The sequence below is a fragment of the Bos grunniens genome, chromosome 10, assembly GCF_055505025.1.
Source record: "Bos grunniens cultivar Pamir isolate PY7600 chromosome 10, Bosgru_T2T1.0, whole genome shotgun sequence".
Lineage (NCBI taxonomy): Eukaryota > Metazoa > Chordata > Mammalia > Artiodactyla > Bovidae > Bos > Bos grunniens.
In genome coordinates, this window is record NC_141174.1 from 58,160,072 (window position 1) to 58,185,234 (window position 25,163).

Sequence of the window (25,163 nt, forward strand, 5' to 3'; positions counted from 1 at the left end):
CCCCCACCATGAATTGCTTCTATGCAACCACATGAATTCCCCAGGGTCTCTGATCTCAGGCAAATGGAACCTGAGTTTCTAGATACAGGACCTTCTGAGTCCTCAGGCATTGGGTACACCAGCTGCACAGTTCTGCAGGTTGAGGGACTTATACCATGTGGTAGCTTTAAGAGGTGTAATGGCAACCCACTCCAGTGTTCTTGCCTGGAGAATCCCAGGGATGGGGGAGCCTGGTGGGCTGCCGTCTATGGGGTCGCACAAAGTCAGACACGACTGAAGCGACTTAGCAGCAGCAGCAGCAGCCATGTACACTGACTGTCTCTGTTTCCCCAAGCTGGATTTTCTTTATCCCTTTAGATGAAGGAACCCAGGCACAGGTGTGAAGAAAAAGTATGACCCCCGTCTTCCTTCCCTTTGGTCCTGGAGCTCCAGGATGCCCTTTTCCATGCTGGCTGGAAGTGCCTTGGAAGTCTGAGGGCCAGCAGAAGGCAGTGAAAGGGGAGCTAGGTCAACTGGCACAGCTGCTGCTATGGCAGCCAGAGCCAAAGGGGGTCACCACTGGTTCCACCCACACTTAATTCTTCCTGGCAGAGGCATTAGGCAGGGCTGACCCAGAGAGCTAAGAGGGAAGAGGTGTGTGTGTGTGTGTGCGCGCGCGCGCGCCTGCGTGCATGTGTAAAGGTGCTGGAGGTTGGGATATAGCCAGTCACCTTTTCTCTGTAGATCTCTGTTTCTCTAAGTGTAAAGTTAGGGCACAAGATCTAACTAACACCATTATCCTTACATTTCACTTCCCAGCAAGGTTGTCAAGGCTGCAAGATTCACTGCTGGATGGGGGGAGGGGACCCCTCAGATACAGGAATTAGAGAGGCGGATAGCTCTGAGCAATGCCCAGCGAGGGCAGAACACTGATTTGGGGACCTGTGGCCCTCTCAGGACCTCTGGCCCTGAGAGCCAGAAGCAGACCTCCACCCGCAAAGGGACGCGGGAGTCCAGAGTCCCAGCCCCAGGTCTTCCCGTTATACGACTCGCTTGGGATCCGAGCTCCAGGCGCCGCCCTACCAGGAGATTCCGGGGAGGAGGACCAGTCGTTGCCACTACCCCAGGGTCAGGGAGGAAAGAAGGAATCTCTTGATTGCCCCCATTTCTGGGCCGTCCAGGCCGGTTAGCCCAGTCTGGCAACCGCAGCCCACTCGGTCAGGAGATCTCAAAGGCGGGAGCAGTCAGCACCTCGGGGGCTCGCTCGGTCCTGCCCCACCCCGGCCCCGCCCTCGGACCCCGCCCGTTCCCCTCGCCTCCGCCTCTGGCCGGAAGCCCCCTCCCCCTGCCGGTCCCCCGCACCCCTTATTCCTTTCCAGTCCCTGTCCTTCCGCGGGTCGGGGAAAGCTCTCCGCTCGGTCCCCTCTGTCTTCCTCCAGCTCGGGTTCCTCCATCCAAGTCCCAAGCCCCCGCCGGGCCCCGCCCAGGCTCCTCCCTCGGCCCGGCCCCGGTCCCAGTTTCCCGCCCAGACCGGGGCCTTCAGGCCCCTCTAGTCCCCTCCCCGGACCCCGCCCCCGGCCCCCGGAAGCCTCTCCCCGCCCTCGGCCCCGCCCCCCCGAAGTTTCTTGGGCCCCCGGCAGCCAGCGGGACAGAAAGCGCAGAGCCGCCGCCCGGCCGGCGGTTGATGGAGGTATCGGAGACCGCGCGGCGCCGGGAGTGAGCGGCCGAGCGGTCGAGCAGCCGGACCTCAGCGGACTCGTCATGGAAGAGGAGGTGAGGGCCGGGCCAGTCGAGGGGCCTGGGCTGGGGTCTTTGAGACTCTTGCGGCGGTTGGGGAGCCTGGCTCAGGCCCTTGTTCCAGCCAGCCCCTCTCCTGCGGCGGGTCTCCGGACACCCCCACCCACCCTGTCCACGCCAATCCCCCAGGCAGAGCCTAGGCCCAATGAGATGAGGCGGGAGCGGGAGTAAGGGATCGCAGACCCATTCTCCTTCATTATTTCTGTCTTCTCCCACCAACTATGATCATGGTGGTGCTGGTTGTTCCCATTGGACAGATGGAGAGACTGAGGCTCCGGTGAGTTTGATGACTTGCTGAAAGTAGCCTGAGTCGCTGGGCTCGAGCCCTTGTTATCACTGACTCCCTGTGCTCCACGTCGGATCCTAAAAGGGCACTGTGTGTGTGTGTGTGTGTGTGTGTTGTGGGTCTGTGGGTCCTGGAGTCCTTGTCTCAAGGAATCTTGAGGCTGTGACTCTGTCTGGTGGCTGGAGGACTGGAGAAGTTGTGTTTTCTCCCCTAAATCCCTGTAGGTCCTTTATCCCTGGTGGGTCCAGCTTCTTCCCTGATTAGGTGTCAGGCCCTGATCAAGGCTGATCCCTGCCCCTGCCATCCTCACATCCCTGGAGGGCTGATTCCCTGGAGGAGCTGGTCAGCTGGACCAGCAGTGGCCCTTGAGCCTCCCTCATTCCCCTCAGGACCTTCATGGTCTGGAGTGTGGTCAAGCACTCTGTGACCCCCACCCTTTACTTGCAAACTCAGTTCTCTCAGTAGCCCCCTCTTCCAGGCACACTGCCAGCACTTAATGTGTGACTGTGGAATGAATAAACTAGGGAGGGGCCTGCTGAGACTAGAGGATTTTGCTTCTGGTCCCCCAAGGGGGTCTCAGCTTCTGCCCCTCCCAAACGGAGGGGAGGGGCTGTGTCTTTGCCTGGATAGGTGGGGAGGAAAAATGAAACCTTCGCTCTTGGGGCAACCCTGGCCAGCTGGGGACCAGACTGCCTGTGTCCCCATCCGTGCTCATCTCCCTGCTTCCTGGGAACACTGTCCAGGAGCAGCTGCGGTATCTGTCCGAGTTCCCTCAGGCCAGGCCCTGCACTTGTGTGGGATGGTAGATAAGTCACTTCCCCTCTAAGCCTGCATTTCCTCTTCTATAAAATATTGGGCCTGGTCTCCTCCCCCGGTCTTGATTGTAGCCCCTTCTCTCAGAGTGGGTGGAAATAGGGGGCACAGTCAGGCCACTATGATTTGCTGTGGTTTCTTGCTGACAGGGGTGGGGCTCCCTTACCCTTGCTATGAGGCCTGGGCTTCTTCCTCTCCTCTTCTCCCAGAGGATGTGGGACAGGACTACTCGATCTCCGAGCTGCTCTGGCCACCGCACCCCCCTCAATTAAGGGAAGTTCTCCTGGGGCCTCCTCGTCCAATGGCTTGTCTGGTGGTCAACCCAGCCCTCTACTCCTCTGGTCTTGAGTCTCTAACATTGCCATTTACTAACTCCCAGATGCCAAAAGCTCCCTGCATACCTAGGGTATGGGCTTTGTCCACCACCTCCCCACATGACCAGGGGTTCCCTGTTCTCTACCCCTCCTTTGGCATCCCTCTTTTCCTCCCATTTCTTCTCCCCACCACTTCCTCTTTTTTCTCCAGGCCTCAGAACCCATCCTCCTTTCTCTTAAACACTGCTCAGATTGTAGTCACCTTCTCTGCCCCATGACCCCAGGCTGGCCTCCTCACCTCACTCCCAAATGGCTCCTTTAGTTCTACCCCTAGCTTTGAACTTCCTCCCCAGGCACACTGGTGCCAAGGCCCCTCAGTTACCTCCTCCATATAATAGGATGGTAGTTTCATCAGGTTGAGGTTTGGTGCGGAAGTGCGGGTCCACTGGGCTTCTGTCCATCTGTGTTCTCAGGGCCATAGTTTCCCCATCTGTAAAATGAAGGAGGTGGGCAGTCCAGAAATGTGATGGTTTATGTGCAAAAGCTTTGAAAGCTGCAGTGATCAGTATGAGGTTATTGTTGCAACTGGACTCAGGCTTTCCTGTCTCCGCCCTGGGGTTCTGCCCCCTCCTCTCAGCCATGCCTTTCCCTGGCTTGGCCTCCAGTGGCACCAGGCTGCTCCTTTGCCCTTACCCATCTAGAGAGTGGCAGGGCAGTGGCCTGTCCCAGTACAGGTTTTGGGACCTTGAGCTAATCTTCGACTCTTTCTGGCCTGCAATTTCTCATCCTGTAGTGAAGGGGTTGAAAATGTAGGGTCTTTGATGCCCTTCTCTGGGCCAAGATATGTGTCTCCTTTCTCACAATCCTGCCAAAACCCTTCCTTCTGCAAGGGCTTCCCAAACTAATGCCAAGCCCTTGCCCTACCAGAGAGCCAAGACTGGGTACCCGTCTGGGTAGGTGCTGGAGCCCTCCCAACGGACTGGGATCCTCTCAAGCAGAGGGTGCCCACCCAGCCCCCAGACTGGGGGTTTCCCTTGTGCGGGGTCTGTGTTGTGCCCATCGGACTGGAAGTTCCCCACGCAGAGCCTGTGCTTCCTCTCTCTGATTGCCCCATCACAGGGCTCTGACATGGTGGGTTCTTAACAGAGTTTGGTCAGAGCATCATGGGGTTTAGTCCAGTTCAAGAGCAAAGGTCATTATCCCAAGCTTTCTGTGATGTGAGGTGCCAGCAAGTTCTTTTCTGCTGGTCTGTCTCTCCCTGGCATGGTTCCTTTCTGTGCACAGGGCTGGGCTGACCTGATGTCTTTTCCTTTCTTTGACCTTTCTTTGACCTTTCTTCTTTCAAATGACCCAGAGACCCTCCCCTTTCAGGCAAAGCAGAGCCAGGCTGGTGCCCAGGGGTGCCTCAGAAGCTGCGCACGGTGGGCACGGGGAGGGGCTTGAGTGAGGATGCGGGGGAGAAGAGAGGGCGAAACAGGAAGAAGAGTGGTCAGCTGGTCAATGAGAGAGGAGGCCAAGAAACTGGGGTGAGCAGGACAAAACCTCCCCTCTGAGCCCTACCAAGGGGAAGGGCCACTTATTAAAACTTACTGGGACATAGATAGCCAGCCTCCTCGTGGGAGAGTGTCTGAGGGGCAGGAGAGGGACTGGGTGAAGGGTAGTGGGACTCTGATCTCCAGCCAGGCCTGTATGCTGGTATCTGCTGTGACTGATTCCTGGCCAGGAGACCCACCTACGGGCTTGGGTTTGTACCACCTCCAGTCCCTCAGTTGTCACCCCCATCCCCGAGTGCCTTGTCTCAGCCCCATGCTGATATCCACATCCCTGAAGGCTCTGGACTTGCTTCTGGCTCATACAATCATGGCAGTCACTGGACGCTGCTCTGCTACTTGCAAAGAGGATGCATCAGGACACAAGCTTCCAGCCTTGCCCCCGGAGCTTCCAGCTGGCAGGAAGTTTTCACATCTCGGGCTGTCGGTGAGGCAGGCAGGAGAGGTCACAAGTAGAGGGGCTGTGAGATCCCATGGGGTCGTGGGTGGGCCCCTGGAAACAGGAGGCAAGTTTGGAGCTCAGAGGTGGGAGATCTGGGCTGCTGCTCTGCAGTCTTGTGTAAGAGAAGCCTAAGTCTGCAGGCAGGGTGGGGGTGGGGGGGGGATGGCCAGCTGCTGTAGTTGCTAATGGAGGGGTGTGACATGTCAAATGTGGGGGTGGGATTTCCCTTGTCCCACTTCTTCCCCTCCAGCCCTGGGCCTAGGCCAGCTTGCAGGGGTCCCTGAGTGGAGAAGGCCTCAATGGGTCACACAGCCCATAGGGCTGAACACAAGTGATGAGGATGGGGCTTTGGGTGCATAGTAGGATGCTAGAGCCCCCCTTCTTGTCAAAGGGCCCCGAAGTCCTTTCTCCTAATAAGGGTGGCTCATAACTAGCCTGTCAGCAAGCCTCTCACTTCCTCATCCTCCATCCGGGAACACCATTTGGGACTATTCCACTTCTCCATTTCTCTTGCCATCTATAAGTTAGAGAGAGATCTTTAGGGGGCACCTCATATTCCTGGAGCTCCTGGGGGCATTGAGGCCCAGCAGCTGAGCCCAGATAGGTCTTGTCCTGAATTCTGAACCAGGCAGGGACAGGGTCCCTGAGAGGCAGAGGGAAAGGCAGTGACAACAGTAACAGTGACAGCTGCCATTGACTAAGTTTAGGGGTCCTAGGCATTGCTTTATATGTTGTATCTTTTTATTTAGCAACAAACATTTATTGAGCACCTACTGTGTACCAGACACTGTCTAGCCACTGGGGATACAACAGTAAACAAAACAAAAATCCCCAGCCTCACAGAGTTACAGTCCTTGCAACTTTTGTAAATATCAGCATGTCACCAATGAAGAAACTGAGGCTCAGAGAGATCATGTGACTTGCCTCTGGTCTGTGTGGCTTGGGCTTCAAAGCTCAGACTCCTAACCAGCGGAGTGTGCAATGCAGTGGGGGAGGGGGCCACAGTAAGGACCAGACTGGGGGTTCCCTGCTGTGATGGAGCTCAGGGAGGCCATGCCCTGCCCCACTCCTGACAGCTCACCGCTCTTCTCTCTGGACTTGTCCTTCTAAAAGCATTGGTGGCCACAGGGTATCTCTGGGGAGAGATGTGCTCCTTTTAACTGGAGCCCCCCTTTTTAAGCTTTATGTAAATTATAAAGTAGTCAAAATTAGTCAGTGCTGATTTCCTTCTAGCATCCTGTAGGTTCTGACATGCTCTTAGCCCCTTCTCCTCCACCCTCCCCTTCACACTCAGCGCTGTGGGTACCAGTCATTGAAGCAAAGTGGTTAGCAAACTGGGTGTATTTTTCTTTTCATTTCACAGGTTTTCTCAAGCACCCATTAGGTGTAAAGAAACAGTACTGGGTGCAGGGTACTAAATGTGAATTTGGCCCCACCTGGTAGGCATATACCTGGCACTCAGCTACCTAGGTGGCTCACCAAGAGGCACGAGATGTCAGTGACTGGCCTGAAGGCTCCAGGGTGGCTGCTATGTCCTCGAGAAGGGTTTGAGTTTACCTCCTGTACCTGCCTCTGGTTGAAGGCAGCCCTCGTCAAGTGGGGTGGCTGCGCTAAAGTCCTGACCTGGGGCATGGATGAGGGCAGTGGAACCTTCTGCTTTGGGGCTGGACGCAGGGGCTGCCGAGAGGGCTCTCTGGAAAGGCAGGGGTGAGGAGGAAGATTAGCATTCTGTCTGCCTGCCTCCTCCCATCCTTCTGATCCTGCTTGGACATCCTTTTTTCTGAGAGGCCTATGCCACCCTGACCTGAACCAGGTCCCCCACCATCCTGTCTTACTCCCTCCTCTTCACTTAACTCTCACTGATAGCTTCATAGCATTTCACACTTGTTCGTGTGTTTATCTCTGGTGTTTATTTGTTCAGCTCCTCCTTCCCTGCATTGCTAGTTCTGAAAGGGCAGAGATGTGTTATTTTTATTCTTCCCTGCCTACTCCAGCATCCTTGACGTTGTGGGTGCTCAGTACCACGTGTGTTGACGTGGTTGAATGAATACATGGGGAGCAGAATAGTGGAGGGGAATGCGAGGTCAGAGGCCCAGTGTGAATTCTGATTTTGTCCTTCCAGTGGTGTGACTCTGGTAAGTCATGTCCCCTGTCGGAGCTTCAGTCTGCAGTGATATGTGGATGAGGATGCTACCATCTAGGAGGGTAGTTGCATGGGTTAAATTAGGCAGTTTGTGTAAAACATAATACAGTGACTCAATATACGGTGCCTGTGGTTATTATTGTGGCTGCTGTTATTTCCATCTCTGATACTGGATTGAGAGTAACTGCCTCAGGGATTGGGGGGGCGGGAATTCACGTAAGGTGATATCCAGCAGAGGGATACATCTCCGTGTGGCCTCCGGGCAGCAGCCCTCATGGTGTGTCCGAATGCTCTGTTATAGGGTGTGAAGGAGGGGGGCCAGAAGCCTCGGAGTGCGCAGACGGCGGACAAGGCTGGCTGGATCAAGAAGAGCAGCGGGGGCTTCCTAGGGCTCTGGAAGGACCGCTACCTGCTCCTCTGCCAGGCCCAGTTGCTGGTCTACGAGAATGAGGTAAGGACCGGCCTGCTCCTGAGTCTGAGTGTTCTGCGTTGGGGAGCCGAGTGAGGGCAGCCCAGGCCAGAAAGGGATCCTGGCCCGTTGTTTCACTTTGGACGTGCTGTGCAACCTTGGGCAAGTGCCTGGTTTTCTCTGGGCCTGTGCAGTGCAAAGGCAGTACCTCTAGATGTAAGTGTAGGGCTCCCAGATGAGGGCTCTTTGAGGTGTATGTGGGTAGGGATGCGTGCATCTCCTCAGCTGGCCACCTACTCTGCAGCTTGCTGTCCCGGGGCTAGGTTCCACTTACGTGAAGTTTCCAGAAAACTGAAGCTTGCTCGACTCAGTAATGAGAGTAGAAATAATACTTACTTCTCATTCTTGTTTGGCGATCTTGCCTACCCCTTTTGGACTATGGGCTTCCCTGGTAGCTCAGATGGTAAAGCGTCTGCCTGCAATGTGGAAGACCCGAGTTCAGTCCCTGGGTTGGGAAGATCCCCTGGAAAAGGAAATGGCAAACCACTCCAGTACTCTTGCCTGGAAAATTCCATGGACGGAGGAGCGTGGTGGGCTACAGTCCATGGGGTTGCAAAGAGTCAGACACGACTGAGCAACTTCACAGCAACTTCTTGGACGATGCTCACGACAGTCCCTGAAGAGCAGCCGTCATGTCACATGCTACAGAGGAGGATCCTGAGGCCCAGGGTGGCCAGATCCTGTGCGTCTCAGTAAAAGAAGGTCAGATCTAGACCCAAAGTCAGGGAGCTCTCCATCCAGCTATGCCAGCAAGTAAACTCTAAAACTTGTTTTTTATGGAAGTCCTCTAAAACAGGGGTGCCCCAACGTTGAGGTCAAGGACCGGTACCTCTGTTGGATCAGCAGCAGCATTAGATTAGAAATAAAGTGCACAGTAAACGAAACGTGCTTGAATCACCCCAAAACCATCCTCCTACCGCTGCTCCACGGAAAAGTGATCTTCCACAAAATAGTTTCCTGGTGACCAAAAGTTTGGGGACCGCTGCTCTAAAATATGTTGGATATTCTTGTCTGCCTGCTTCAGCAGAAGATGCTGGCCTAAACAGTCTTCCTTAGTGACTCAGTCACTGGTGAGCCAGCTGTTCCTACTGCCGGACTGTACTTTTCAGCTTTTCTTTCTCCTTTAACATCAACCTTCCGGTTGCCTCTTTTGCTGTCCTTGTGCCTCTCACAGTCCCCGCATCTTTCCACTTCAGACTCGTGCCCCTTTTCATTTTGGAAGGCTTGGAATTTAGACAACCCAGCATGTGGAAGTTGTGTGTCGAGTAAGTGTTGATAAAGTTCTGGGTGAAGACCTGGGGCGAAAAGGTGGTCTTTACTTGGGAATGCTTTTTGTGTTTTGGGGTTGAGGCTGTAAGAGGGCTGTTGCTGTGTGCCTCTGACGAATGGGTATGTGGGGAAGAACTGGGCTGGGGGCAGGGGAATGGGGATCTTGCCTGTTCCCCATCAGCACCTGTTGGTGTGCCTCAGGCTGACCTGGTCAATTCGTCCTTGTCCCAGGCCAAGAGAGAGCTAGGCATTTAAAGGAGCTGCTTTTGAGATGCACCTCACCTTTCCTGGCTGAGTCCCCAGGCTTGTGGAGCTGGGGTGTCAGAGAAACAGCCAGAGAAGGCCAAGGGGGTGAATTATGCAGACAGTCCCCAGACGTTCTGCACTGCCACCAAATCAGGATATGCTGTAGTGGCTGCAGGGGGCTATTTTTATAAGTAAAGAGGGCTGTCACAGCCTCCTCCAGTTCCAGCTACCATAAGAATTGATGACAGGCCCCCAGCTGTCAGCTCGTCAGGTGCTGCCAGCCTTGTCCTGGGCCACCTCTCTACATCTGGACGCGTCTGGGAAGCAGGAAGGATTTCACATCCCCTAAACACGAAAAGTCTAAATCACGCTTTAAAAAAAAAACACACTATTAAAAACCTCAAGGCGGTTTCAAGAACTTAGTACTCGGGGGTGGGGGAGCTTGGCACAGGAGAGGGAATTGAGAAATGTTCAATTCCCCTTTCTGATGTAAGGAACTAGGCGAGTGCGAATGACTCTTGGCTGTTTCTTTGCTGTCAGTGAGGCTGACATTCCAAAAGTGTTGTCCCCGCCCAGTGCCTGCTGGATTATCCGATTTTTCTGAGCTGCAGAAGGGCCAGATGATTCAGCGATTCAGGTTGAGAGGAGACCCAGGTCAGGCAGCGGTGGGGAACTGGGTGGTGGAGATGGACTGACCTTTTGTTTCCAGACAGAGGAGGGTGTGTTTGGCCCAGTTATCTTCCCAGTGTGGGGAGGCCTGTGCACATGGGGTAGGTAGGTGAGGATCTCTCTCTGGGATCGGAGGGAAGAAACCTGGAGTCTTGCTCTGAGTCAGGCATTCAGTTTAGCAAACTTTTCCTCTGGAGCGCCGCTCCTTATAGGACACTGGCAGGGGAACAGAAAGGAGACACAGGCAACAGAGGTGGAGAGCGGTGGCTCCAGGGAGTTAGGACGTCCTTCCCCATGACAGCGTGTCCCTAGCGCCTAGTAAGATGCCTGCAGATGGGGAATGTCAGAGGAGAGAGAGCACTGGGGCTCAGGCTTGTGTGGGAGAGCAGGGCAGCTTCCTGGAGCAGGTGGATTTTACCAGCCTTTTGTTGAGTGTGGACACTTGCAGTGGATTGAAGACTAAGGATTGGAAAGAGGTGCATGGAGGCAGGAATGGGAAAAGATACTTGTTTGAATCTAGATGGGAGAGACAGGTCACCCTGGCTACCTATTGCCCTTTCCCTGAGGGGCTGAAGAGAGAGTAGGTCAGTGGTTACAAACCTTAGCTGTACAGTCATCTGCTTTGGAAAATACTAATGTCTGGGCTCTGTCCTCCAGGGATCCTAATGTAATTGGTCTGGGATGTTGCCTGGGCATGGGGATTTTTAAAGCTACCAGGTACCACCAAGGTTGAGAATCTCTGGTGTAGGGCAGAGGTTTGCAAGCTTTTGCAAATATCAGAATCACCTGGAGGGCTTGTTAAAACTCAGATTGCTGGCACATTCCCCCAAGATTATGATTCAATAGGGTGGGGGCTTGAGGATGAGCATTTCTGACAAGTCCCCAGGTGATGCGACTGCTGCTGGCCCAGGTGCCACACCTGGAGGACCACTAGTGCAGAGCAACCTGCTGCTAGGGCCACTGTCCAGCCTCTGGCTCTGGCTGGAAGGAGTGTGGCGTGCTAAACGGGCTCTGGCTTGGAAGTCAGAGGATGTGTGTTTCCATTTGGCACTGCTCCTATGTTTGGGTCTATGTGTGGTAGGTTGCTCTGTCAGGTCCGACTCTTTTGTGATCCTATGGATTGTCACCTGCCAGGCTCCTCAGTCCATGGGATTTTCCTGGCAAGAATACTGGAGTGGGTGCCATGTCCTCTTCCAGAGGATTTTCCTGACCCAAGGTCAAACCCCTATTTCCTGTGTCTCCTGCATTGCAGGTGGATTCTTTACTGCTGAGCCACTGAGGAAGCCCATATTTGGGTCTGTGCCCTAGGGCAGTTCCCTTTGCCTTCAGGTCTCATTCTTTTTTTCTATGCTGCTGCTGCTAAGTCACTTCAGTCGTGTCAGACTCTGTGCGACCCCATAGATGGCAGCCTACCAGGCTCCCCGTCCCTGGGATTCTCCAGGCAAGAACACTGGAGTGGGTCTTTTTCTCTATAAAATGAGGCAAATCCTGGGATTCTAGGATTTCAGGGTGCTTGAGGGACTCTGGAAAATCAGGGAAGCAAAAGGGCTTGCTAAGTGTCAGGGTTTCTTCGTAGGTGAGAATTATCATGGAGGGAAATTGGGGTATTTCCTCTGCAAAGAATCGAGTCAACTGCCTTCCTCCCAGATATTCCACCCAAAACTGCAGAGCCCCGAAGTGGTCCCTGGTTGGATGCTCTTGCTGGCTCTGCATGGTGTCAACAGCAAGAGTTGACTTCACTTGCCAGCCAGTCTCCCAGGGCATGCAACTACTTCCCTGGAGTCTCCAGGGGGAGAGTGTGACACACTGAGGAAGCTGTCTCAGCCTGGTCTTCCCCAGAATAGGAAGCAGCTGATCACCACTGAGGGAGGAGCATGTCCCAGGCCACTTGCTGGAGAGGCCCCTGGCGGGTGGAGCCCAGGAGAATACACTCAAGAGCCAGGGCTGGCGTGAGGGAAGGTGGCCCGGGCAGTGTCCAGAGGTGGCCAAGAAGAGACTGGTCACTGTCCGGCCACCAGCCCTACTAGTGATGAATCCTCATGGTGACAGGCTCGGGATGCTCTTGAAGGAGCTCTTGCCCTGTCTGTTGTGCTGGCCACGGAGAGTGGCCTCTCACCCCAGGTGAAGGGTCAGAAGAGGAAGATGCCCAGTGGGGAAGTCAACTCCGGATCACTGTGGTGAAGTCAGGTCTTATAGCCCCAAACAGCTTCTCTCTGTGGCTCTACCTGGAAAGCCTTTTTTTCCTTTCAACTTGCTCCTCCTTCCAGGCCACCTCTTGCACTGATCTCTGCCTGGCTTCTGGGCCTGCACGGACTCCCAGGCACACTTGCCTAAGCCCTTCCAGCTTCCCCCATTTCCTCCTTTGGCCTTAGGCATATCTGAATCAATCCTGCTACCTACCTTTGTGCTGAGAGCCCATTTCTTATATGGATGGAGAGCTTTGAGGACATCCCTCCAACCAGTGTGGACTGAACATCGTCTACTTGCCGGGTCTGAATGCCACCTCTTGGTGGTTGATTGGCAGCCCGAGGGCCCCCTCTGACCAAGCAATGCCCTCATTGAGTGGGATCAGGCTCTGGGGCGGGCCTGGGTGTTTGAGGGTCTAGGGGCATCTGGCGCTTACTGTGTTCCCTCTGTCTCCCTCCCAGGATGAGCAGAAGTGTGTGGAGACAGTGGAGCTGGGCAGCTATGAGAAGTGCCAGGACCTTCGTGCCCTCCTCAAGCGGAAGCATCGCTTTATCCTGCTGCGGTCCCCGGGGAACAAGGTAGGGCTGAGCCCGCTGCTGGCTGACCTCCCTCCAGGCCAGGGTCTGCTGGGGAAGGTCACCCTGGAAGGTTCTTGAAACAGTCTGGGCCCCAGGATGCAAGCCTGATGGGTCTCTGTTCAGTGTGGCGGAGGCTCAGACCCAGGTTCTGCTGTGGTGGGACCTTTGGTTTGTTTTTGTCTTGGATCCCCCCAGCCCCTGGTTGATAGGAGGTGCGTTTAGGGCTCTGCCGAGAGCTCCACTACCGTCTCCCCTTCTAGGCCCTGGGGGCTGTAGTTGAAAAGTAGTCTTTGAGAGGTGGGCCCTTGGCATTCTCCCACCGCCTGGACACAGAAGGCCAGGGGCTGAGGCAGGAAGGGTAGGGATGAAGTCTTCACCCCACCAGACCTCGGCACCCTGCCAGAGTCGGGCAACCACACCCTTCCTTCATCCCAGGCCTTCCTGGGTGGGCCACCCCTCCTACCTTCCATCCTAGCTTCAATGCTCAGACCCACAGCTCCAGCCTTCTTCCTTTTGCGTTGTCCTTTCTTGGCTAAAACTGGAGGAAGTCTGTTGCCTGAGAGGTTCATTCCCTGGGACAGGCTATGTACATGGACAGAGTTCGCTGTTTGCACCCCTCATCTCTGGCAGGGAGTCTGGGTGGGTGTTGCCATGTGGCAGAATTTCACAGATGTCAGGAGGCTGGTGTGCACAGTGCTGCTCGCCAGCTCGCGCCCATCTGCAGCTGGGCCGTGCCTCACCCCAGCTTCTGCTCGTCATGTGGAGCCTCGCAGAGAGGGGCTGAGTCACAGAAGCTGGGTGCTGGGGAGCGGGCCTGGTCTGGGCTTGCCCCAGGCCATTGTGATTCTTTCATAGCTTTAAGGGCCAGGAGCCCAGTCCTCTATGGTCCCCGGGGGGAGACCATGATGGCTTGACTCAATAACCTTCTGTCCCACTCAGTGGTAGGTGGGAGCAAGGAAGCATGGAGCTCTGATCCCAGGGATGGGGTTGTGCCAAGGTCAGGGGCAGGTTTCACTTGACTTCTGCTGCTTAGGGTTCCATGAGGAAGATGGGGAGAGCAGCCATATTTTGGTCTTTCAGGCCCTAGAACCCCTACCCTGTTCTGGAGGCGCACTTTCCCTCTGAGTGGTGCTGTATTTGTGTGTGTGTGTGTGTGTGTTTGGGAGATGTGTAGAGTGCGCTGTGTGGGAAGGTTGGCCTGTGTGCCTGAGGCCCGTGTGTGCACCTCTGTGTGCAGGAGAGTGCTCGCCTGGCCCAGGGGTTGTCTGCGTCTGTGTGTCCCTTGGTGAGCGCCTGTGGATGTAGGCAGAGGGGTCTTGCATCTCTGTCCTCTGCCAGTGCCGTTCTGTGGACCGCCTCGTTTCTCTGAGAACCAGCTGATGGTGGGCTAGGTGGTTCAGGCCTCACTCAGGGTGGGACATCACCTTCCGAGTAAGCGGCCTGTTTATGCAGCTGTGTTCTCAGCTGCTTCTGCCAACACCCTCCCTTTCATCCCCCAGTGAAGCCAGGAGTTCAGGTTGGCTCTGGGTGACTCTAGGAACAGGACAGTGAGTTGGGGAGTTGGGGCTGTGGCATGATTGGTGGGGGCTACTGGGTAGTGGGAACACAGCCCACCCTTGTTTCAGCTCAAGGGACCCCGACCCTTGGTACCCCAGGAGCTCACACAGAGAGTGGGGGCTCTCCAGAGATCAGATGGTGGACTGCACAGAGCACCGCTCCCCCGCTCCCAGCTCCCCCGCACCCTCTCACCCTCCTCTCCTATCGCCTTGGGTGTTCCCGTCCTCAGTGAGGCCACAGGCTGGCCAGGAGGTCACATGACCCCGGCTGTCTGGTCCTGAGGCCGCCTTTTTTCCCCTCTAATCAAATAAACAAAGACTCCAGTGTCTTGCATGCCCCTCTCCCTCCTGCCTCCCCGTCCCCACACCCCTGCCATGAGGTCACAGGCAGACGCTGCCAGGAAGCAGGGTGGCCTCTGCTGGGCCTTGCTGCCCCACTGGTTTCAGCCAGCTTGGCCCTTTCCTCTTTCCTGCCTCCTCTCTCCCCCTCCCACTTCTTTCCTCTCTGCCATTTTGTCCTCCCCCCTTTCCCAGCCAAGTGGGCCTTCTCTGTGTCCAGTCCTGTTAGCTTCTGAACTCCTGGCGGTGAACTCCTAGCGGGTCCTGTGCCCTGGGGCTTCTTGGGAAGGCTTGGGGAGGGACCATCGGTACAGCCTGTGGCTCTTCAGGATGTGGGGTGGGGGTGGGGCAAGAGGAGCAACTTCTTGGTCTTCTGTCCCTATTCTGATCACCCTTCTATCTGTCTCTATTCTGATGCCTAGCTCATTCAGGCAGGATTACTGGGTTCTTTAGGGTGGGGCTAGGTCCTGTATAACTTCGTATTCCTTCTCCTTGGGAACCCCTGGGCTGGCACACTCCCCCCAGCCTGCTTAGGTGGGCTGGCCAATGGAAAAGAGTTACAGTTTGGGTTGGGTGCAGTGGTTGGATTTTTTGTCCCATTGAGGCCCCAGTTAGTAAAGAGACCCTTGCAGTTCTCATTGCAGGTTAGTGGGACTAGAACTCTGATGTTGACTCCTCGGCCAGTGCTCATTCTCTGCCCCACTCTTGCTGCATCTTTTTCTGAGTTCAAGTGTATGCTTCTCAAGCTGTCTGGGATGCTAAGTCCTGCACCAGGCAGGGGCCCCACCCCACTGACTCGGGTTGCAAGCAGGGACAGTAGCTGGGCTGTTGGGCTGCCTGGGGCCCCCGTACTCGCAAACCCCATCAAAGGGTTGAGCGGGCCCTTTCAGAGCTCAGATGCAGTGCTGTCCCTTCCTGAGCCCTGAGCAGCCCTGATGGCTGGGCTGAGGCAGTTGCCAAGGTGCCCTGGGGTTTCTGACTTAGCTGCCGATCTCCTGCCAGGATCGAATTTACCCTGGTCATGCAAATGAGCATTTGGCTGTGCCTGGCGTGGGGAGGTGGGTGGGACCAGGGCCCTGTATGAGGAGAACTCAGAGGCAGCCAGGAGGAAGTTATATAACGAGGATGCTGAGGGGGCCAGGCGGGCCGGGTGTTACATAACCAGGAGAACGGCAGGAGGGAAGGCACGATCCAATACCCGGGCCGGGATGGGCAGCTGGTGACCTGCCCGACAAAGAACTAGGGCATCTCGAGGTCAGAGAGTTGGGAGAGGCCCCAAAACGGGAACCAAGGGCCAGCTCATTCATTGATGAGCTGTTCATTCAGTAACTACTTACTGAGTACCCACTATGTGCCAGGCCCTGGCTTTGTTATTATTTAGTTGCTAAGTCTTGCCCATCTCTTGTGTGACCCCATGGACTGTAGTGAACCAGGCTTCTCTGTCCATGGGATTTCCCAGTGAGTTGCCATTTCCCCCTCCAGGGGATCCTCCAGACCCAGGGATCGAACCTGCATTACCTGCACTGGCAGGCGGATTCTTTACCACTGAGTCAGCAGGGTGTTCAGTTCCCTCAGCATTGGCTTGTAGCAGGCAGTGGCATCCCTTTTTCCAGAGAAGGAAATTAGGACTGTTTTGTGCAGGAGAGAAATGGTGACAGTTCCTATGAGTGAGCACCCTGTCTGTGCCCACTTCCACGTTTAACGCTTTGCTACATCATTGATCTTCACAGCTCCCTGAAGTGCAGGGTCGGTCAGCTGTGAGTGCTGGTCTGTCTGGCTCAGGGGCCCTACTGCTGTGTCCGCCACGGAAGGCAGCTCCTCATTCTGAGTGGCTTCACTCCTTCCACTGTTTCCTGTCTGACCTTGGGGGCTGGCCAGGAGGGGCCTCTCTGAGCTGCCACTGATTCTAATGTAGGAGCTTGGAGCTCCTGCCTGAGGTGGGAAGGGACCTGTGGCGTGGGGTTCAGTGAGAGGGGATGTGAGGCTGAGCCATGGGGTTACTTCAGGCCACCTTGGCCAAGTCCCATCTCTCTGATGAGCCTTATCTGTATGATGAGGGGGCTGAAATGGGCCCCCTAAGACTCTTTCTCTCTTTCAGTTCATGATTCAAGGCCAGAACGGAGACCCTGGGACTTTTCACTTGGCCAGGACTGGGTGTGGGGCCCCTGGGCAGCTGTCGGTGGCCCTTGTTCTGGTAGGCCTTCTCTGATGGCCACCCCTCACGCCTGTCGCCTGTGCCGTTGTACTCAGTCTGGCAGATGTAGACTGGGCCTATATTCCTACTTCACAGCGAAATCTCAGAGGTCAGGCTGCAGTCTGGGGGAGTCACAGAGGGTGAGAACAGGTCTGGGCAAGGCTGATTTGAATCCAAATCCCTGGCGGCTGTATACATGGAGAGGCCCCTTCTCTGATGGGTCTGTTTCCTCCCTTGCTCTGGAGCCCCCGTGTGAGACCTAATATGGGGATGATTTTGATTTGCTCCTGACCAGCTGTGGGAATGTAGACTTCAGGCTGTGGTGGGAAGTTTCCCTAAGACCCCAAGTGTGAACCCTTATAAATGTCTGCCATCCTTCACACCCATGTCTGTTGCAGGTCAGTGACATCAAATTCCAGGCACCCAGTGGGGAGGAGAAGGAATCCTGGATCAAAGCCCTCAACGAAGGAATCAATCGAGGCAAGAACAAGGCTTTCGATGAGGTGCGATGCAGTCCTCTGGACTGCTCTGGGGCTCTTTTGCCTCCACGTGTGATCTCAGAGTGGACCCTGCCCCCCACCCCAGACAAGCCCTTGATTATGTCACTGCTATAAACACTGGGGCACCTGCTGTTGTTCCCTCATTTAATCCTCACAACACACTTCAAAGTAAATGTCTGTGTTCCCATATTACAGATGAGGAAACTGAGGTGTAAGGAAATTTAAGTATGTATTTTTAAATTAAAACATGGGTAGAATTTGACTGGTTGCAACCATGCTTCCTTTCCAACCCAGATCCAGCCATAACAGCAGGTGGGCCCAGGGCAGAGAGGTCTGGGGTGAGCTGAGAGCCTGACAACTCACTCTTCAGTTGGGCTGTGAAGTCCGAGCTTGGCTGTCTCTAGGCCAGGCCCTCCTTATCTGTCTGCAGTGGCCATCCAGCCTCCTGTCTGAAGTGGTGATGCCAGCAGGGCCGTGATCAGACTCTTGGCAGGAAGGGTATCCCGCAGGGCCAGATCTCCTAGGGAGGGTTTATCTTTGACATTATGGATTCATAGATATTTGGGCTAAAATGGACCTGGGGGCCACCTAGAGTGACCCCTTGGATTGCAGAAGACTGAGGTTGATGGGGAATGAATTCTCCCAGGCAAGTTCCGTCTTAACACCCAGGTTCCCTTACTGGCAGCCATGGCTCCCAGGTCACGTCTTATGTGACTGTCATATTCAGCCCTTCACTAGTTTGGTAAAGTGTCCCCGTTTCATGGGAGAGGATGTTGGAGGCCACAGGAGCATGGCCTTAGCTGACAGCCTTGATGGAGCAGGACCAGCTGCTCCACTGCAAAGACCCCCAGGTGGGCCTGAGTCTCACCTCAGGGGAGAAGAGTCTTAGAACACCCCCCATCACAGGGACCAGCTGCACTGGGATTCAGTCTGGATTTCCCACATGCCTCTCACTGTGGCTTCCTGGCTACTCCTTGCCCACATTCCTCACCCTCAGAGAGGGTGCCCTTCAGGCTTCCTGACCCAGGGGGAGTAGAGTCGCTGGTCTTTCTTGAGCTTTCTTTCAGGATCCTCAGGGGTCCTGGGAGAGTGACTGGGGCCAAGGAAGGCCTTTTCTGGAAGCCGGGTACTAGGGGATCATGGGCTGTCTCCTCCGCATTCCCCCCAGCTAGGCACAAAAACAGCCACAGGGCTGCTTATATATTTGCAGTGGACTGAGAAGTGAGGGCTGATAGCCTGCGTTTGGGCAGGAAGACTGGGGCACAGAGGGCAGCTGCAGAAGAGGGAGAGCCTTAGGTTGCAGAGAGACGACAAAGGCCGTGTAGAGACAGGGTTAGAAAAGCAGAGACCTGGATGCAGGGAGAGGCCTCAGAGAGACAGTGCGGGGCACTTGACCCTGTCAAGCAAGGAGGAGGTGCAGACCCCACCTCTGGGTCAGATCATCACCTGGGCATTTCTTCCTCTTCCCAAGGCTGGGTGGGGACTGACAACGGTTTCCTCATTCCCAGGTCAAGGTGGATAAGAGCTGTGTCCTGGAGCATGTGACACGGGACCGCGTACGTAGGGACCAGCGGCGCCGGCCTCCTACGAGAGTCCACCTGAAGGAGGTAAGGCCTTGCCCCCAGCTTGCAAGGGTTGGGGGTCAGTTGAGCCTGGACCCAGCTGCTTAGGGGGCAGCGGGCTCGGGGGCTACCTTGTTCCTAAGCACTCTTAGCATCAGGCTGAGCTGACCCTTGAAGCACAGGAAGGGTTTCAGTGGGGAGACTTGGAGTGAGGGAGGTCCTGGGTGTAAAGAATGGTGTGAGTTTGAGGCCCCAGCAGAGGAGTTTAAGGTGTGCTCCGTCCCTTTGACTGGGAGATGGTGTGGGAAGGCGGGGTGGGGGAGGAAATTGTGGAGGTCTTTGGGGCAGGATGGATGGAAGGGTGTGTTCCAGATGTCAGTTGGAGGCCCTGGGTAGTATGGGTTGGGTTGATGCAGGGAAAGGCAGGGGCCAGAAAATAGAGGCAGAGGTAGGGCCTCCAGGCTCCAGGAGGGGTGTAAAGGGAGGGGCCAGTGGAGAGACACTGGGCAGCAAGAGCCACCTGGGCTTGTGACTGAATTCAGGGCTCAGGGAGGCAGAGTGGACATGGACGGTTGTCAGAGTGCCCACATGCCAGGAGACCCGGGCGTGGGAGGGGGAAGGACACAAGGAGGCCCTGGACACAAGGAATTGGGAAGAAGTTATGGTCAGGGGAGGGGGAAGGGAGGAGTCCTTCCTCAGACCTTGGAGGACAGGAAAGAACCTCAGCAAATGTTACCTTTGAGGAATGAGGGGCCCAGGGAGCCAAGAAAGAGGAAGCCTGAGAGGGGTGCATCCAGAGAGAAGGGCCCTGGACCATGGGTCATCAGCCAGGTTGGCAGCCACAAGTCATGGGGCAGGACTGGCGAAAAGGCAGATGGTGATGATTCTGGCACATTTTCTCAGAGAAGGAGTCGGCTTTGGGCTGTCATGGCGCCCAGAGCTGGGGGTGCTGGTGTGATGGAGACCGTGGCGGGGAAGGAGGGAGACAGAAGGGGGTCTAGGTCATTGGATGGTTTGCTTTTGAGATGAGACAGCCTATTCATGTCTGTCCGCTGAGGGAAAACATCCTGCAGAGGGAGTGACTGAAGCAGCCAGAGAGGAAAGGCATGTCTGAGGGAGGAAGCCTGGGAGCTATGGAGAGGGGCAGCCTTGGAGAGGGGGACCCTCTGAGAAGAATTTAGGGAGGGACTCGTGTCCCGTGACTGAGGACACGTATAGACCGGGTCACCCTTTGCGTGTGAAAGGGAGTGAAGACCGTGAGGGGCCTCCTGCCCAGTCCCACTCCAGGCCCTCTGAGTTGTCCCCATGACCTTGGAGCTGCTGGGTGTCCCTGTGGGCCCCTGGGGCCAGGTGGGGACAGCTGCCTGTTGGGTGCAGCTGTTCTCCTCTGGCGGTCAGCTGTGGTCTCGGGCTGCCCATGTCTGGGGCCACGTGTGATGACATGAGGAGGATGGGCACTGGCTGCTGAGCAGCTGGGCAGGGGAAGGCTGGAGAGCGCTGGCCCAGAGGGCTGGCAGGCCGGACAGAAGTCTCCACAGCGAGTGAGCGCAGGGTGATGCAGGAGACTCGTGTGTGAGATCTGATCCTGTCGCCTGCTGGGTGGGTGGTTGCCGAGAAGGGACCCTCCCAAGGCCTACAGCCAACTAGGGGGGCTGAAATAGGGCTGGAAACCATGTTCCCTGCCACCCAGGCCAGCACAGTTGCCTTTCAAAAGAGCAGCCTGTTACACAAGCTGGAAGAAGCCAGGCTGAGGCCCGAGAGGACACCTTGGTTCTGGCTTCCTGGCCTGTGATTCCAAAATCAGGAATTTTATGGAGGTGAGAGAGATGAGAGGATTCATCAGAGAATCACTTTAGCTACTCATCAGGTGGCTTTGGAAGCCAGAGCAAAGGGCATGGACGGCGTGGGAGGCCAGGGCATGGGAAGCCTGGATGAGAGGACTTGAGTACTCTTGTAGGTGGGCACAGCTGACCCAGTGGCCGGTCATGCAAGTTGATGCCATGTCCTGCCCTTGCAGGTAGCCAATGCCGCATCTGATGGGCTTTCACGTCTGGACCTCGATGTTCCGGACAGCGGGCCACCAGTGTTAGCCCCTAGTAACGATGTTGACGCAGCCCAGCCGCGGGAGACACCTCGGCCGCCCATGCCTCCTGCCAAGCCTTCCCCAGCACCTGAGACCAGCAGTGCTGGCGACAGAATGGAGACCCCTGTGGGGCAGAGCGCCCCTGCCCCTGTCCCAGCAAGCTCTGAGGCCCACCCTGAAAGCCAAGAAGACTCGGAGACTCCAGTGGTGGAGGACAGTGACTCTGAGCAGCCCCCCAACAGGATCCTGCCTGACAAGCTGAAGGTGAGCTGGGAGAACCCCAGCCCTGAGGAGGACCCTGACTCTGAGAGTGCAGAACCGCCCCAGGTGCCAGGTGCTGAGACTTCTGAGGCTGGGCCCAGGGAGGGTGGGAAGCCCCCTACCCCCCCACCCAAGATCTTATCGGAGAAACTGAAAGCGTCCATGAGTGGCATGGAGGCTTCTGGGCCAGCTCAGAGTCCTGGGGCCTCTGAGGCGTCTGCTCCAGGCCCAGCAGAGGTCTCAGTGAATGGTGTGGATGACAGTCCTGAGCCCCTCCAGTCATCCCAGGCTGCAGGCCCCCCAGGAACTCCCCCAAAGGCTGCAACGACATCCACCGCCCTGCCCCCCTGGGACCCGCAACCTCAGCTCCATCCCCGCTGCTCCTCCCTGGGGGACCTGCTGGGGGAAGGCCCCCAACGTCGGAGGCAGCCTGGGGAGCAGCTGCATAGGGCTCAGCTGGAGGTGAAGGTGGCCTCGGAAAAGACAGAGAAACTGTTGAACAAGGTGCTGGGCGGTGAGTCCACCTCCGTGAACGCCGAGACGTTGCTCAGCCAGGCTGTGGAGCAGCTGAGACAGGCCACCCAGGTCCTTCAGGAGATCAGGGATCTGGAAGAGATGAACCAGGAAGCACCTGGGCTCCGGGAGAAGAGGAGGGAGCTGGTGACCCTCTACAGGAGAAGCGTACCCTAGGGCCTGCCGGGCCAGGGACATTCCCTGCTGGCCGGCTTAGTCCCTCAGAGCCCAGCCCTGCCGAGAAATGTGCTGCTTCAGGCTGTAGAAGGGCCATCAGGCATGCCGGGGTTTGGCCAGGACCTGCAGAGACTCCTGGGATCCTTTCCTCCCTGCCCTGGCCAGAGGTGCCAGGTAGCGCCCAGGGCTACTGTCTGGCTGGGCCTCCGGTTCTAGGCTTGGGCTGGGAGCACACACTCGGGACGTCTGTGCTTGTGTGGTTGTTCCGAACAGCCCCAGGGCCTTGGCACAGTGCTCGGGGTTTCCGGGGGCGGCATCATCTCTACTTCCCGCCCTCAATAGTTTACATTCCTGACTTCTGAATAGAGCACAGCTGAGCCCCCCTGCAGCCTCCATGGCCAGATGTTCCCAGGCAGAGCCTCATGGCAGAGGCAGCTTCAAGCCATAACTGACCCGCCCCACCCACCTCTTCCCAGAAGTGGCTGGGGCCTTGGGTCCAGACCAGAGGTTCGGCCTTCAGTTGACCGTGACCTGGATCCCAGCTGGGGCCTCTGAAGGCAGGTGGGAGGCATCTGTGTGAGAAAGCCATTAGCTATGTGGCCCTTCCCTGGGCCCGTTTCCTATTCTGCAGGCCTTCCCCTCTGGTGAGCCGGGCTTGGTGGATTCCAGGGTGGAGGAGGAACTCGAAGGGTCTCGTAGTCTCGTCCCTGCCCCTGAACCAGCTTGGGTCCAGCCTTGCACATTCCTGTTCAGGTGAACCTGATGTCAGCATCAGAAAATCCTGTATGTAATTCATTATAAATCAACATTCAGGAGTGAAGCTGCCCCAACGTCTGTGCTTCCCAGATGGGATTTATATCTGGGTCTCCTTGGTTCCTTCTCAACCCAGATGGGTCCAGTATCTCAGTTATTTCTTTGAATGCTGACCGCAGCTGTTGGGCCTGAAATCACTTTCCTCTCCCCTTTCCCCTCCTCCCGTGGCTCCGGCTCCACATGGACTGCTCCTCCTGAACTTCCTTGTGGAAGGAGCTTTATCTCCTGTCCCTTTCCTGGCCCGTTCTGTCCCTACCCTTTCCCTGCAATATCATCTCTGGCTCCAGAGCACATCCGGTCTCTGTCCTGCTGCAGCGGCTGGACTGAGGGCAGGGTTTGTAAGGTGCGGAGGCTCTGAGGGCCACAGCCACTCCCTGGGGCCTGTGGGAGTAGGAGCAGCTTCTGACAGGCCTGCTCAGGGGTTTCTGCAAGTGCACTTTTGTTTACTGAAAGAGAGGGAAGCTCACAGCTGCGTGCTTTGGCCTTCCTGCCCATCGCCCCACCCCCAGCCACTAGTCATGCCCACTGAGGCCTGCAGGTGCAGGTCCCTGCCTTCTTTACTCTGCTTCTGTTTGGCTCTTGAGGGTAGTGGCAGGTATCAGGAGGGGCACGTGTCCACTCTGCGGCCTGACTGGGCAGGCGTGTGGGCGAGCAGCAATGTCATGACTCGTGAGCCCCCATTGGCCTCCCTGAACCACACTCCTTGAACAGATTAGGCTCCCAGACCTAGCCTGTATGAGGTTTCCTCATACATCAGATTAGATCAAGGTCCACCCGTCTCTCCATGTGTCTCCAGTATGAGAGCAAGAATGTCACCAGGGGCCCACCTTCACGTAGCCCCTGCAGTCTTCTTTGGGGAACAGCCTTCCCTCACCAGCCACCTGGGCTGGGTGAGGCATTCACCAAATCACCTCCTTCCTGGGACTAGAGCTGCAGTTTCCTGCTCTGATAAGTGACCAGGCTGAGCAAGCAGCTCTGGGGTCACCTCAGTGGCTTGATGCCATTGGTTCCTATGGGGTGCCTGTGCCTTGGCAGCCTGGACCCGTGGGGGACGCCAGCTTCCAGGGGAGGGGAGGAGGGTCCGGAATATGCAGGGGCTGTCTGGCTGGCCTCCCGGAGGAGGATGGCATTCCATGTCTTCTGCTTATGAAGCGCCTTTCTTGAAGTTTGGCAATAAATCCCTTTTTATGGAACTTCTCTGCCACAAGCCTGTTTGTTGATGTGGAGACCAGCTCCAGGGCCTCATGGAAGCAGAGGATAGTTGGCGGTTGATGAGGGCATCACCAGTCCTCCAAACTCTGTTCCAGGGCCCCCTTCTCACAGGCCAGGCCGGGGGGCTCACCTTCTCACAGTGCTCCGTCTTCGCTAAACTTGGTCTGGCCTTGCAGTCTCACCCCTTCCACCCAACGTGTTTCTACAGCCTGAGGGCTAAGTATCAGAGGGAACAGTACTTTTCAGTTTTTAAAAACTTTATTGGAAACAATTTCAAACACAGAAACCTTGCAAGAGTAAGTACAGTTACAAAGAACACTTATATACTCAGGTTGATCTGTTGGCTTATCTCTTGAGTGCCTTTTTTCTGTTATAGACATACAGTTCTCTTTTGGAGACTTCGGAGAATTAGTTATCATGGCTCCTTTCCTCTAAATACTTCAGTATGTATTTCCTAAAAATAAGCATCTTCTATTATTAATCATAGTACAGTTAGGAACTTCAGGAAATTTAACATGGATGGAATACTGTTCATATTCTGGTTTTATCATTAGACCCATTAATAACCTTTAATCATATGTTACCTCCAGGGTAGGGTTGAATATTGCATACATGTCCCTTTAAGTCCCCTTTAATCTGAAATGTTTCCACAGCTTCTGTTTTTCATGATGTGGGTATTTTTGAAGAATACAGTCCTCCCCAGCTTTTTAATAGAATAGTCCTCATTTGGGGTTTGTTGCGATTTCCTCATACATCAAGTTAGATCAAAGTCAGAGAGTCTCACCCAGAGAACTGCACAGGTGATGTTAGGTCCTTCTCAGGACATCATATCTGGAGACAATCTCCATCTGCCCTTCACTGATAATGTTAATTTTGATCACCCAAAGTGTCTAATTCTTCTACGGCATAGTTACACATTTTTCTTTGTAACTAATAAGCAATCTGGGAGACATTTAGAGACCATGCACAGGACTTCCCTGGTGGTGCAGTGATAAAGACTCTGTGCTTCCGGTGCTGGGGCCACTGGTTCGATCCTGGTCAGGGAAATAAGGTCTCACATTCCACATAGTGTGGCCTTAAAAAAAAAAAGGACCATTCATAAATGTGTTGCATCTCATCAAAATTTCCCTCTAGATCTAGTCTCCACTGATGATTCTTGCCTGAACAGGTATTTCCTATGATGGTTCAAAATTATTCCAGCTGCCATTTTA

The 25,163-nt window shown here is 55.5% G+C and overlaps 1 protein-coding gene across 1 annotated transcript; it reads left to right on the forward strand.

The window, feature by feature from the left end:
* The first annotated feature begins 1,306 nt into the window (after window positions 1-1,306).
* On the forward strand, window positions 1,307-23,933 carry PLEKHO2 (pleckstrin homology domain containing O2). The gene is made up of 6 exons (XM_086321499.1): window positions 1,307-1,752; window positions 7,626-7,775; window positions 12,626-12,742; window positions 17,230-17,334; window positions 18,840-18,938; window positions 20,911-23,933. The coding sequence occupies exons 1-6, from the start codon at window positions 1,741-1,743 to the stop codon at window positions 21,925-21,927; spliced, it is 1,500 nt and encodes a 499-aa protein (XP_086177625.1). The 5' UTR covers window positions 1,307-1,740; the 3' UTR covers window positions 21,928-23,933.
* The last annotated feature ends 1,230 nt before the right edge of the window (window positions 23,934-25,163 follow it).

Excerpts from the sequence above, each read along its gene's own strand:
- PLEKHO2 (XM_086321499.1), top strand. Across the intron at positions 7,776-12,625 it reads TGCTGGTCTACGAGAATGAG|GATGAGCAGAAGTGTGTGGA; the intron begins GTAAGGACCGGC and ends TCTCCCTCCCAG. Across the intron at positions 18,939-20,910 it reads CGAGAGTCCACCTGAAGGAG|GTAGCCAATGCCGCATCTGA; the intron begins GTAAGGCCTTGC and ends CTGCCCTTGCAG.